This window comes from Pyricularia oryzae, chromosome 1 (assembly GCF_000002495.2).
Source record: "Pyricularia oryzae 70-15 chromosome 1, whole genome shotgun sequence".
NCBI lineage: Eukaryota > Fungi > Ascomycota > Sordariomycetes > Magnaporthales > Pyriculariaceae > Pyricularia > Pyricularia oryzae.
This window is the reverse complement of record NC_017844.1, coordinates 4,065,083-4,077,305: the sequence shown is the minus strand read 5'-3', so window position 1 is coordinate 4,077,305 and position 12,223 is coordinate 4,065,083. Positions and strand designations below refer to the sequence as shown.

Genomic DNA, 12,223 nt, shown 5'->3' with positions numbered 1-12,223 from the left:
TTTCTTCAGAGACAGTCACTTTTCTTTCGGGGGTGGTATGTGGGCGGGCGAGTAACAAGGATTATCTGTACTTTTTTACAAGAAGAGCAAAGTTCAAAGAGTTCCTGGGAGTACCCTCGCCACTCCCCGCAAACTTGCTACTCGTGGTTTCAGCATGCTGATGTGCTGAGATGGTGGTTCTAGGATTGAACGGGCTGTCAACTGGATAATCAATCTGGCATGGATCTTGTGTCTAAACATTATTGGGATTACTTTCTTCCCCCAAAAGCTTGAGATGGCCCAGTATCGGACTTAAGGTGGGAGTGTGGAGAGGTGAAGCCGAATTCCGGACGGGTCCTGCTCATGTTGGGTATATTGTTCGATCTGCATTGACATTTCCAAGTGTTTACACAATGCCTCCCAAAAAAGGAAGGTTGTGAAACTGCTGATGAGCCTCTCTCTCAACGACGAATCCCCTGCTGCAGTAGAGTAGAATATAGCAGCAGTAAATGATCAAACTGTCAAGACCCGAAAAGGATTCCGAGAATGCGCCCGCGAGCCCGACTCCCTATACATTCTTTTCCTTTGCTGGCTTGTCAATGCGCAAGGGGAACCTGGTGGTAGTCTCGAGCCGCTTCTGCTTATTCCCCCCCCCCCCCCCCCACGTCGACATTTTTTACCCCATCCAGATATAAGTCCGCTACCCTGACTAGGTGAACAGGAATACTTGGCAGGATTATTAATTTTGGGGGTTCCTCTTCCTTTTGTTTTCTGTGGCAATGCGATCGGACGACGTGAACAAAAAAGTTACCAAAAACGTCCAATATGTACATATAAGACCACAATGCGCCCAATGTTCCTTGGCTGCTTGGAAGTAATCGTTAGGGAATACGAGTCGTAAAGCACCAGTCGTCAGGGCTTTGCTTTGAAATGTGGTTGTTTGGCGCCATGGCCCGAATATGCGGCATTGTACGTACTAAAGTAGTAAATACTTTGTTACAGCCAAGAGCACCAGAATGGTAAATATACTGCTAGATCTAGTCTAGTCTAGAACAAGTAAAAGGTGCCGTCGACGGCAAGGCAGCAAACTTTTGTCTTTTGTCTCAAAAAAAAAAAAAAACTGAAACCATAAACTTTTTTTCATCTCTTCGCGCCAAACCCCTTTCCATTCATTAGAAAGAAGCATGGCAATCCTCTATGAGTTTTAGACTTTTTTTTGGGGGTATTAAATATGTGGATTACACTAAAAAGAGGGCATGAGCAATGGCACACCGGAGTGTGGGTTGCATGGATCATTCAAAATTAATTCTAAACGTTCTTGGCTTGCATGAGACTATACAATGCTTATCCCTTCTTGGGAGGGTATCTACAAGTAATACATGTTCCCCATGCCGGCCGAGTCCAATATGCCGCCGTACCAGGACTCGGAGGCAGCAAAGGGCGATTCCCCCGTAACGCCCCCTGTCCCGGACACTGGCGGCATTGAAAACATCATACCACCGCCGCCGTTTTGTGAGGCGGCAGCAGCCATCATGCCGGGCAGGACGAAGCCGCCCCGACTGCCGCTGCCGCCACCACTGTAGCCGGGGTCCATGGCCTGGACCACGCCGTCGCCAAAGGTTGCTGGCTCAAACTCCATGTCCATCCACTGGTGCTGTGGGAAGGACGCGGGTGGGATTTGTTGGTATTGTCGTTGCCGTATGTGAACGGGCACCGGAGATGACTCGGACGGAGATGTGTGGGTCAACGGCGGGACTGGATCGTCGGAACCCGAGGCTTCGTACATGATTGATTGCGGGGTTGTGTCTTGCGAGACGTACCAGGGGACTCCTGCTGGCGTGGGTTCTCGTCCTGCCATGGTTACTCCTGGCTGACCGGCCGCAGCACCTGCGTTGGTTTCGACCTCATCAACTTTGGTTATTTCCGAGGGTGTTTGGAAAGGCATGTCGGCGCTGTAGATTGCATGCGACGGGCGCTTGCTGTTGCCGCCCTCGGCCCCTCTTCCCTGCTCTTGCGGCCTTTGTGTGGACGTGGGAGCTTCCTGCGCATCGCCCGCGTCACTATCGCCTGCCTGTTTCTGGAACCATGATCTCAACATGGCAATAACAATATGGAACTTGGCGGCCGGCCTTGATCTGTTCCCGGCCGCCGCCATGCGAAACTTGTCTAGGAGCCGCCCGAGGTGCTCTTCGACACGTATCTCCTCCTTATCAATGACCTTGCCGAGCTCGGAACCGGGAGCTGAGGCGGCAAAGTACATCTTGATGAGCAGCACGGTGGCGTACGCAACGCGAACAAAGTTAAAGACGGGTAGGCAGCGCACATCTTCTGGCGTCATGGACGAGAAGGTATCAAAGATTCCGTCGACAGCTGCTAGACACGCCGACAGCGAACTGACATGCGCCGGAGTCAGCGCGGCATCTTCGCCAACGCATCCCCCTCCTGCGTCCTCCTCGATACGGAGCGCAATCTCGTGCATGTAGAGGCTCACGACGTGAAATCCCAGCTTGAGAGAAGGTCTCATTAGATCCTTTGGAACAGCATCCCGATACTTCTCGTGTTGCCGCTCGAAGCTCTTAATGGCGTGTTGTGTGCGTCTGTCTGTAATGTCAACGACAGCGCCTGGGTCATCCATGGCGAATTCAACCCCAATCTCTTCTGACAGTTTGTGGGTCCAGACGAGATGGCAGAAGTAGGCGTCTGTCGGTGCTGCATCAGGTGACGTTTGAAGCACCTCGAGACACTCTGCCATGAAGGGCGTCCAGCGCACCAGGTTGGGCCTATGTAATGTCATCGACGTGTTGGATGCCAGGTAGTAGCAGGTGAGCCACGTTCGGCGAGATTCTAGACTGCAAGGGTCTGGAGGCGGATGTCTCTTGGCGCTGTTCCTTTTTGTTCCAGGAGCGTCGTCATTGCTGCTACCACCACCACCACCACCACCACCTACTATTCCTGGACCTGGTGGTCCCACACCACTGCCTTCTCGCAGTGACCAAGGGATATGTCTTCCCCGTACAGTCGGCCTCCTCCTCCCAAGGCCCAAATCGATGGCCAAGACGGCGGCCATGTGGACCAGCTGGTAAAACTTGAGCTCCTCAAAGTGCTCGGGTGGCCAGTACCAAAAGACAGCAATGTGAAGCGCCTGCACCAGTTCGATGCTCTTCTCGCCGATGATGACTATCTTCTCGGCGAATATCTGCATCATCTCCCTCACTAGTACCCGCTGCAGTGATGGCGTCTCTGAAGAGCTTGCTGCCATGACCGCCAGAAAGAGGAGGGGTTTGTCGACCCTGATCCGGTTCCACGTCATGTCCGGGGGAAAGATGACGCCTGGAAGATGTGGGCACATGTGGTCTGTGTAGCGTGCAAATAGCTGTGCTGCCATATCCTCTGTAACGATGGATCTCGTGACGACGTCTTCGTATCCCGGGCCCATAGTTTGCCGCGGCGGCTGAGGCGGCAGTGATCCAATTCCATCTTCGTCACCAAACTTTCGCTTCTGGCCGCCAGCACCAGAGTGGCCACCCCCTGGCCCAGCTGCAAGCTCAAACACAATGCCACAGGCATTCATGTGAGAGGAGCTATCGGTGTTGAGGTTGGGTATCCCGCCCGTCAATATTGGACGGCGCTGCCAGCCCAAAGTTGCTGGTGTTGCCACCGCTTCGGTACTTGTGGCACTAGCTGTCACGGCCGGAGGCTCATCGTGGTCGTCCCCCTTCTCTGGCGAGCTAGCATCCTCCACTCCACCACCGTCCCCTTCTCCGGCGCCGCTCCCGCGCCTGCTGTCATGCAGCGAGGCCGTGAGCGCGTCAATTCTCTTTTCCAACTCTGCCACGCGACTGTCGGTCTTCTTCTGTCGCTTCTTGGTCGGCTGCGTCACTACACACCTCCGACCGGCCTTGGTGCATCGCAGGCAATTGCCCCCGCCAGCCTCGTCACCGTCGCCTTCCATAATGCAGCGAACCTTGAGGCCTCTACACCTGTCGCAGGCCCGCGGCTTCTTTGCCTCCGCCTCATGATCCGTATCGACGCCTGCCGAGGACCCAAAGCCCGCCGTCTCGCCATTGCTTTTGGAGCAGGTTGGTTGAATTGAGTGCCATATCTGGTGCTGCTGCTGTTGTTGTTGTTGCTGCTGAATGTGACTTGACGACGGCGGCATGCTTCCTCCATCTCGAACGCTGCTCGTGGTGGCCGTGGCAACAGATGCTGGCGAGAGGCTCCTCGACCTGAGGCTCGCGTCATCGCAACTGCTGTGTAAAAGTGCTGCCGCGGTGAGCGACATTGCTTACGTATGGGCTACAGCTTTTGTGCCTTTGTGTAGCCTCAATCCGACAATGTTACTGGGAGACCGCCGCTCATGGGAATGTTAGAGCTTTGCGCTTTCTCGTCAGGACCCAGGAAGGAGGAAGAAAAGAAAACCGGTGAGGTTCGGGGGAATTTCTCAACCCAGAGAAGACGAAAAAGAGGCAAATCCTTTTTTTTCTGGGAGGTCTGTCTCTTTTTTTTTACCGTCCAAGCCCAATCCTTCCTTTATGGGTCATCATGGTCATCATCGTCCCAAGCAAGAGAAAAAAAAAGGCCAGAGCCCCCCTCCCAAAAACTCCCGCCACGCGTCACCGAGATGCAGACTCCTAACGATCCAGGGGTGGCGGAGCAAAAAAAGGCTCAAGCCTGAAAACAATAAAAAAAAGAGGTGAGTGAGTTGGTCTTGAGATGATAAGGAACAGTACCCTGCAGAGTCGAGATGGAAGAAAAAAATAAGGTCAAGGAAAAAATACTATTTTGGGAAAGAATTGAAGAAGAAAAGAATAGGGCCAAAGATTAATTTGACTGACGACGACAACATGTATGTAGCCTTGACCGCCTCGACGGACTGTCAAAGAGCCGACAGACCGACCTCGCCAGCGATTTATTGGATAGCAAAATATTCGCAGCAAAAAGTCGGAGACCGAATAGATAAATGGAGAAAACAATTACAAGAGAAGGTTGTGAGAGGATTTATCTCGAAAAAGAGGACAGTGAGTCTGCGGGTCGAAAGCAGCAGTAATGTTGCACGGCATGCAAACGAGCGTTCACAAAGTCCGCCGTACGTATATGCAGTACAGAGGGTGGTTCTTTGCCTTAACAGACCGAGACCGGCAAGGCACGGACTCTGACCTGTCTTGTGCGGGTTTCTTTTTCTTCTTCTTTTTTTCTTTTCTTTTCTTTTTTTTTTCTTTCGGACAAAACTAAAAGGTCACATACCAGGACATAATCTTGTCCGTAGGCTGCCTTCACTAGGTGTGTGGTACCTTGAGTGCCTATGGAGTAGGTACTTTGTAGATGTCTTAGCAAAAGAAAGGCTGGATGTCCGCGGGGAGACCCAAGGTCTCGGACACTGGATGGACCGGGCGCTGGGCTGAGATATACTTTTTTTTGGGCCTGTAGGTACAGAGTACGGAGTACAGTTATGTCTCTGATGTTTTCTTTTTGGTCCACTTGATCCCAGGCCCCCGATCTTGCCCGATCTTAATGAAGGCTCAAGAATCAGTACATCCGTATAGTCAGTGTGACAGTCTGACATGGATCGTGTCACCAAGAAACCCCATCTTCACAAATAAACCAAGCAACATGTATGCAAAAAAGTACCCGAGTCCCCGCCTGGAGTGAGCTCATGACATTGATTAGCTAAGTCCAATATTATCGTCATGCGTGGGTTTGCTTTTTTCTTTTTTTCTCGTTTACATGACAGTCGCGCTCTTGAATGTTCGACCTAGGTATACATGGAATTTAGTGCAAAAAAGAAAGCCACCCAGAAAAAAAAAAACAATGGAGATGCAAAAAGCAGTTTGATAGGTCTGAAAAGCCACAGTCATTCCAAAAGAAAAGAACCAGCCCTGGGAATATGAGAGAGAAGAAAATCAAAGGCATGGTCAAAAGCAACAGCTAAGAGGGGTTGGAAAATAAACTTCGTCTTCTGAACAATAAATCAGAAAGCCAGCAGAAGTGGTATCTCTGAAGCAATAGGGAAATGTGAAATAAAAGAACCGTTTTAGACTCTGCTCCCAAAATGCAGTCTCCTCCCCAGGTATATGTGAACAACAAAAACAAAAAATAAGGTCAAAAATTATGAGTGAGGCTTATCCGGGTATTTAGAAATATCTTGGCACTGAAACGTTGTCTTCTGGAGAAATTTTCTAATACTTCAGAAAGAAACTAAAAAATCACTCTGTATGCGTTCCCGTCTAGTAGCGAGTCTCATGGTTTAGACGGCTCCTCGAGCCTTGGTTGTTCAGCCCTCCCATCATGGCGCCACCCATCAGGACGCTTTCACGGCGGTTAGACCTCGAGCTGCCAGGGTTGTAGGCGTCATATCCACTGCTAGCAGAAGCGCTGCCTTCGTACAATGGCCTGTCGTATCCCGGGTTGACCATCCGGGGTCCCGTTGGTGTGTGTAGCTGCGACATGTCAAAACTCTGCGGCATCGCAAAGCCCCCTTCGTAAGCGGGTCTGTTGGAAATCGCAGTGGGGATGCCTTGGTAGCCCTGTTGCGACAAGTACTGCGGATCGTAAACCGATTGCTGCGGTTGCTGCTGCTGTGGGGGATTCGGGTTTGACCTCATCTGATTATTGGTAAGCTGACCCAGTCCTATCCTGGGTTCCGGCGAGCTTCGCTGCCGCTCCTGCTCCGCCAAGCGCTGGCGGTGAGGTGAGCCGCCCTGACCCGAAGTCATTGGGCGCACCTGCTCAATTGAGGCCATCGACGGGCGCCTGGGGCCCGCCGGTCGTTGCATAGGCGCCGCGTTCATGTCGACGCTACGGGTGTCCTCTTCATGATACCTAGACTGCTCTCCCGGGCCGTCTCGCTGCAAAGGTAGCTCGTACTGCTCCGCGTCGATACCAAATATGCCTTCGTAATTCTGGAGGAACATGGCGAACACGGGAGCGGGAATGTTCAGGGTCGGGGAGAAGACGATACCGACATTGCGGACGGTCATCTTGTTGATGTTTGACTTGTTGATGATCCTGATCAAGAAGGCAATCAGGTACTTGAGGAGAGTGGCATTTGCAGTAGGCAGCCTGTCAACCAACTCGTTCAGCGCGGCAACCTTGGCAGCCGAGTTGGGCATCTCGGTTACCGAAACGAAGTGCATGTGAAGATCTCTCGTCAGGATCGTCGTCGGAAGCTCCCTGAGGTATAGCTTGAGGAGGGATGCCACGGCATGAATATCGTGGTAAGCCTCGTCAGCGATGAGGTTTACGTCGCTCTCCGTGTTGAACCGCTCACGGAGCTGCTTGATGACCACATTCGATCCACTGAGCCTGAATATGCCCTCCTCGTTCAGTGCGTTGTTTGCTTCGAGATACTGGATGCAGCGGTAGACGACCGCCGGGAGGGGAACCTTGACATCAAATGGCGCATTATACCTCACAGCCTCGGCCAGAGGAGCACCAAACACTTGCCGGAAGGGTCCTGTAGGGTGGCTCCCGGAGGCTATACTTGGTCCGGTGCTAGACTCTCCCCCGAACAGTGAGTCAGTGCCATCGCTCGAGCCACGGGGTTGTTGCTTGGTAGCAAAGCCGAAGAAGCTGCGCTTCCTAATCTTCTTTTCATCGGGTGGTACCAGGCCACCGCCTCCAGTCCTACTTCCCCAAGAGGCCGAATCCGAGATAGGCTGGGGATTCTGAGGACCCGAGATGGCAAAGTTTTGCTGAGAGCTCATGCCCATTGGAGTCGGGCAGGGCTGGTCATAATTTGGCCCTGAATTGCCCTTGCGGTTGGGTGCCGAATGAGGCATCTCGCCTTGCTGAGTGGCCTCATAATTTACAGAAATTAGGGATTCAGTGTCTTGCGACTTTTGAGGCCGACCAGACTTTTTCTGCTTTGAGTTTGAACGCCCAACACGCCCATCGCCTGATTGGCCCTGCTTTGACTCCTTCTTCAATACCTCCTTCTTCTTGGCCTCTTCCTCCTCGGGATCTCGGTAGTCGATCCAGCGCAGGAGTGCATCCACCCACTGGTCGCGTTCTGTGTCACTCTCGGCGCATAGGACATGCTTGGTCATCGACGATGGATCCTTCTTCTTGGGCTCGAGGATGAGGAAAGCGTGGCGATATTGGTTGTCCATCTCCTCGTTCCCGCCTGCGGCCGACGAGGGAGAAGACGTGCCGTTCGTTTGAGGTGCCGACTGCTTTCCGATCTGAGCCTTCTGCAACTTGATAGTTCCGAGGTGGGCACCACCGGGGGTCTCGTAGTATCGTAGCTGAGGACCCTCGAGGACAAAGAACCTAGCTTTCCAACCACCAAAGTTCTTGCCACGTTTGGTGAGGTAGCCAGTCCTGAAGGGACGACCGCCAGGTCCCGTCTTTTGTGGCTGGCTATCGGGTCGCGGGATTGCAATGCCGGTCTCGTCTGCGTTGGCTGGAAGGGTGTTCGTCGAAAGGTATTTGCAAAGCTCGATGGCTGTTTCCGTGTCCAAAGGTGTGTTCAACAACTCGTCAAGATACAGGTCCAATGCCATCCGCCTGGCGTCGAGCTTCGCGGGGGCATGGCCACTGAAGAGAGATCGATCGGGCGTTTTGGCGGTGAAGGCCGGGCACTGCTTCAATCTTTGATCAAGCTTTGCAAGAGATACTGAATCCTTTTCCACTCGCCAGAGCTCGCTGCCTTGACCCCGCAGCAGAACCGCCAGTGTGAATACGGGGTCTTCCTCAAGCTGAGTGAGCGAGAGGAGACTGGCACGCGATGGCTTCATTCGTGATGAGGCCACCTTGACTTCGATCGATAGAAGTGCATTGGGAGGTAGAAGCAGATCAGGATATTCTTCCGTGACAAAGCCAGTGTAAACTTGGGCTTCTCCCACTGGGCTGTCACGCGAGCTCGTAGGCTTGGTGGGGCTCGTCGCCGTAAGAGCGTCCATAGCCTTCTTCACAATGTTCAGGGGTTTGGGCGATTTTAGGTCTTCTGAAGGCGGTGTTTGTTGCGGGGTGTTTAGTGGTAACGGTATCGGCTGGCGTGGTGGCCGCGGAGACAATGGGGCACTCGCAAAAGCACCAAGTTGGCGTGGGGACAGTGGTGGTGAGCTGAACGATGAGTTGGCTGCACTCAAGGCGAACGGCCGAGGGCTCGAAGGAAGACCAGGGCTGATCAATGGCGGTGGCGGTGGGAGCGCAAGTTCTCGTTCACCGGCTTTCAATATGGTCAACATAGACGTATGTTCAGCCTGGTTGCCTTGTCGGATGGTCTGCGGGCTTGCCGGCAGATTGGGAACTGGCAGGTTTTCCCTGGGCGTGCCCTTGGAGCTTGCCGTGCTCTTGTTGCTCTTCTTAGACAGGCTGCGCCTCTCAGCCTCCTTCAGAGCAATGATCTCTCTATCGTGCTCGTCCTCCTCGCGAGTTCTACGTCGCCCTCTCCTCTCAACGTCTGCTCCATTGGCAACCCCGATCAGGCCATCCAAATCCGAATCGGTCGAGTCGAGATCGGCCTCGCCGTCATCAGTCGACGTCTGGGTATTAGTTTGTATTTGTATGGGCGCTGGGGGTGGCTTCCGTGGTGGTGCTGCGGGCGGAAGGGGAAACTGGCTGAGACCGTCACCGGAGCTCATGGAAGGTGCTGGTGGTTTGGGAGGCGGCATCCGCGGCGGTTCGCTCGGGGGACTTCTTGTCGGGGGCATTGCCAGATGAATCGGGATTTCCAGTTCTTCGGCCGCCTTGCGGGCGTCCTCGGCCTCACGCTCCTCCGCTTCGTGGTCGTACTTGTCGAGGGCGTGCTCGTGGGCCTTGGGCATCGTGTGGGTGGGATCAAGCATTTCTCCTACAGCGGTGGGAGGGCCATTGGGTTGATCTGCTGGAGGTGTGATTGGGTAGGGTGCCAGTGCAACCTCGATGGGAGACTGCCTCTGGCTGTCGGAATCCAAGGCAGGTGAAAGAGGCACATCAAGCTTTTGCAACTGGGGAGGACGGCCCGAGGTCGTTGGGTCCGTCATTGACCTTTCCAAGGATGCTGTCGTTGGCAGCGGTGGTACTTGGGGTAGAACCTCTTTGAGCTTCTTCCGATACTTTTCTTTGTCCTTTAACGCTCTTTCCAAATCCTTGTTTAAGCCCAAGATCATGGCCCTTTGCTTATCCACGAGCCTCCATAGTTGTGAATTTTGCTGTGCTTGTGATGCTTTTTCTTTCAAAAGATACTGGATAACTGCCTCAGCACTACCGGCTGCCTTGATCAGGTTGCCAATATCCAAAGGCCCCGTTGGGCTGTCGACCGAACTTTTAAGATTTTTGTGGGATTGTGAGCTGGTCGAAATGGCCGAAATGGCAGAGTCTATGGACGAGTTACGAGGGGCACCCTTGGCCGCTTCCACTCGAGGTCCAGCCATGGTGATCGCTGGCCAAGCCTGAGACCCTTCCGGCTGCGTCGAAGGTCTCACGAAGTCGGGTGCACTCTGGGTATCATGAGGAATTCGTCGAAATGATGACGCGCTAGAGGGGCGAGTTTAAGGGGTTAGCGACTGCCCAGCGGGACCAAGCTTTCGGCGGAAGACCAATCTCTCGTCTAGGGCGGGTTTTTACCCACGTATGTGGTTCGTCGGAGGTCGGGGTGCTGGCTAAACTCTGCTGTTGAGTGCAGAATTGAGTTTGCCCAATGGTGGCCGTTGGAAGCAAATGTCCCTTTTGGGGTCGGCCGTCGATAATGTTAGCCCTGCTCGCGTGCAGAGACGACGGATCGCAAGCGGTCGAGCTGTTGTAAATGTCGTCGGACGCCGCGGTCGTCGTAGTATGGAGTGGACTAGGGGTGGTGGGCTTCCGATGGGATCTGGGGATTGCGGAGGACAGCGTCCGATCAGCACTTTGACTTCGCTAGCCATACAGACTACATAAGAACCAAGTCCGTGGTCGTAAGGCACAGCGTCTGTACGCTGGTAGCGCGACTGGGGGCTCTTTGGGGTTGGTACTTTTTGGGATTTGGGAATGGGCCTTCTCTTCCACGAGAGAGAGGCAGGTGATTAAAAATCGCTTGACGCTATTGCGGGCGTGTTGTCGTGTGCCCTGGTAAAGGGGTGACTTTTGGATGTGAGGGATGAGAAAATGAAAATGAAATAAAATCAACAAGCCACTAGAAGTGATAGCCAGGTGCTAATAGGTACCTTAAGGTATCTGGGGACAGGTACCTACATAAGGGGGAGGGATGGACTTAATTGGGCTAAACTGAACTGGGGACTACCGTAAGAGTACAGCAAAAACGGCAATAAAAAGCCGGGTGGGGCCGGCCCTGGCTTTGGCTTTCTTTCTTTTGATGCAAGTAACTAACAACGGTTTTGTCTCGTACTGGGTGCGGAGTGGGCAAGCGCGCGCGCGTGTGTTTGTATGTATGTGTGCAAGGGAATCTCAAAGTAAGGTGCTAAGGTACGCTCTACGAGCTGATGTGAGAAAACAGAAAAAAAAAAAACTTACCGGTCAGACGTCGGTGTCGTCGGGAGGTTGGAGTTGTTGTCGCCGTATTCGGTCGAGGGAAATGTTCGTGCAGCTTCTATGGTGCTGATTTGCAGTTGCAGGGGCGGTAGACGGAGGCTTTGTTGTTGCTGCATCGCGACGGCAGGCGCCAGCACGAGCAGGTGTTAAGCCAAGAAAGGTAGGGCTGTCCCGGTCTGGTTTTGGCTGTGGAGGATGAGTAAAGCAGAGAGCGTCGTCTGACGGGCCGTTGCCAGCCCTTCTGGTGCGTAAGCTGCGACAAGGTCCGCTATGCGAGTCGGGGATGGAAGGGCCCCTGGAGCAGGCCCAGTTCAATTGGCGACGGCCGAAGGGGGTCAGAGCTTAACGCGCGACGGCCCTCGACGAGGTTTCGAGATGGCTGAACAACCCTGACTGACGTCGCATGTACTAACGAGCACTAACTGCCCGTACAGCGCACCGGTTCTTTTTTTTTTTTTTTTTTTTTGCCGGGGCCACTCTGTTTTTTTGGGTTGGTAGTGGGCGTGCGCTGAAGCTGCAGGCCGACGCTACTGTATTGTACCAGATAGGCTCGTAGGGTTTTTGGCCCTTTTTTATTCATTTTTTTTGTCTCCTGGTGTCGCAGTCGAGGTCTAGACTCTGAATCGTTCCTCGTCTCCCTACGACTGAAAAACAATACTCAAAGCTTGCAATAATTTAGTTTCGTAGGCTATTTTCAAATGACCGGAAATCTCACTCTTGATTACAGGGAATGGAACAGGTAAGCAATGCCTGTTCAGCAAGCACCACAACCGGAACGGTAGATCAACATTTTGCA

At 53.2% G+C, this 12,223-nt stretch overlaps 2 protein-coding genes across 3 annotated transcripts; both read right to left on the bottom strand.

Moving 5' to 3' along the window:
- Positions 1 to 1,263: 1,263 nt before the first annotated feature.
- Positions 1,264 to 4,261, bottom strand: MGG_09276 (uncharacterized protein; the record flags this gene model as incomplete). The annotated part of the gene is made up of 1 exon (XM_003709869.1): positions 1,264 to 4,261. The coding sequence occupies one exon, from the start codon at positions 4,259 to 4,261 to the stop codon at positions 1,346 to 1,348; it is 2,916 nt and encodes a 971-aa protein (XP_003709917.1). The 3' UTR covers positions 1,264 to 1,345.
- A 1,303-nt stretch (positions 4,262 to 5,564) lies between these two features.
- Positions 5,565 to 12,204, bottom strand: MGG_09275. Of its 2 annotated transcripts, none has more exons than XM_003709868.1 (3): positions 11,410 to 12,204; positions 10,532 to 10,771; positions 5,565 to 10,437 (listed from the first exon to the last, which is right to left on the bottom strand). In XM_003709868.1, the coding sequence occupies exons 1-3, from the start codon at positions 11,541 to 11,543 to the stop codon at positions 6,204 to 6,206; spliced, it is 4,608 nt and encodes a 1,535-aa protein (XP_003709916.1). In that variant the 5' UTR covers positions 11,544 to 12,204; the 3' UTR covers positions 5,565 to 6,203. The 2 variants fall into 2 exon arrangements, with proteins under 2 accessions (XP_003709916.1, XP_003709915.1); XM_003709867.1 differs by lacking the exon at positions 11,410 to 12,204 and adding an exon at positions 10,911 to 11,066.
- Positions 12,205 to 12,223: the final 19 nt, after the last annotated feature.

Bases quoted from the DNA above. Each gene is read 5' to 3' on its own strand.
- MGG_09275 (XM_003709868.1), bottom strand. From the start codon at position 11,543: ATGCAGCAACAACAAAGCCTCCGTCTACCGCCCCTGCAACTGCAAATC. The intron at 10,772-11,409 runs GTAAGTTTTTTT...CGCAATCCCCAG, and splicing joins ACGACACCGACGTCTGACCG to ATCCCATCGGAAGCCCACCA. The intron at 10,438-10,531 runs GTGGGTAAAAAC...TCGCCCCTCTAG, and splicing joins ACCTCCGACGAACCACATAC to CGCGTCATCATTTCGACGAA.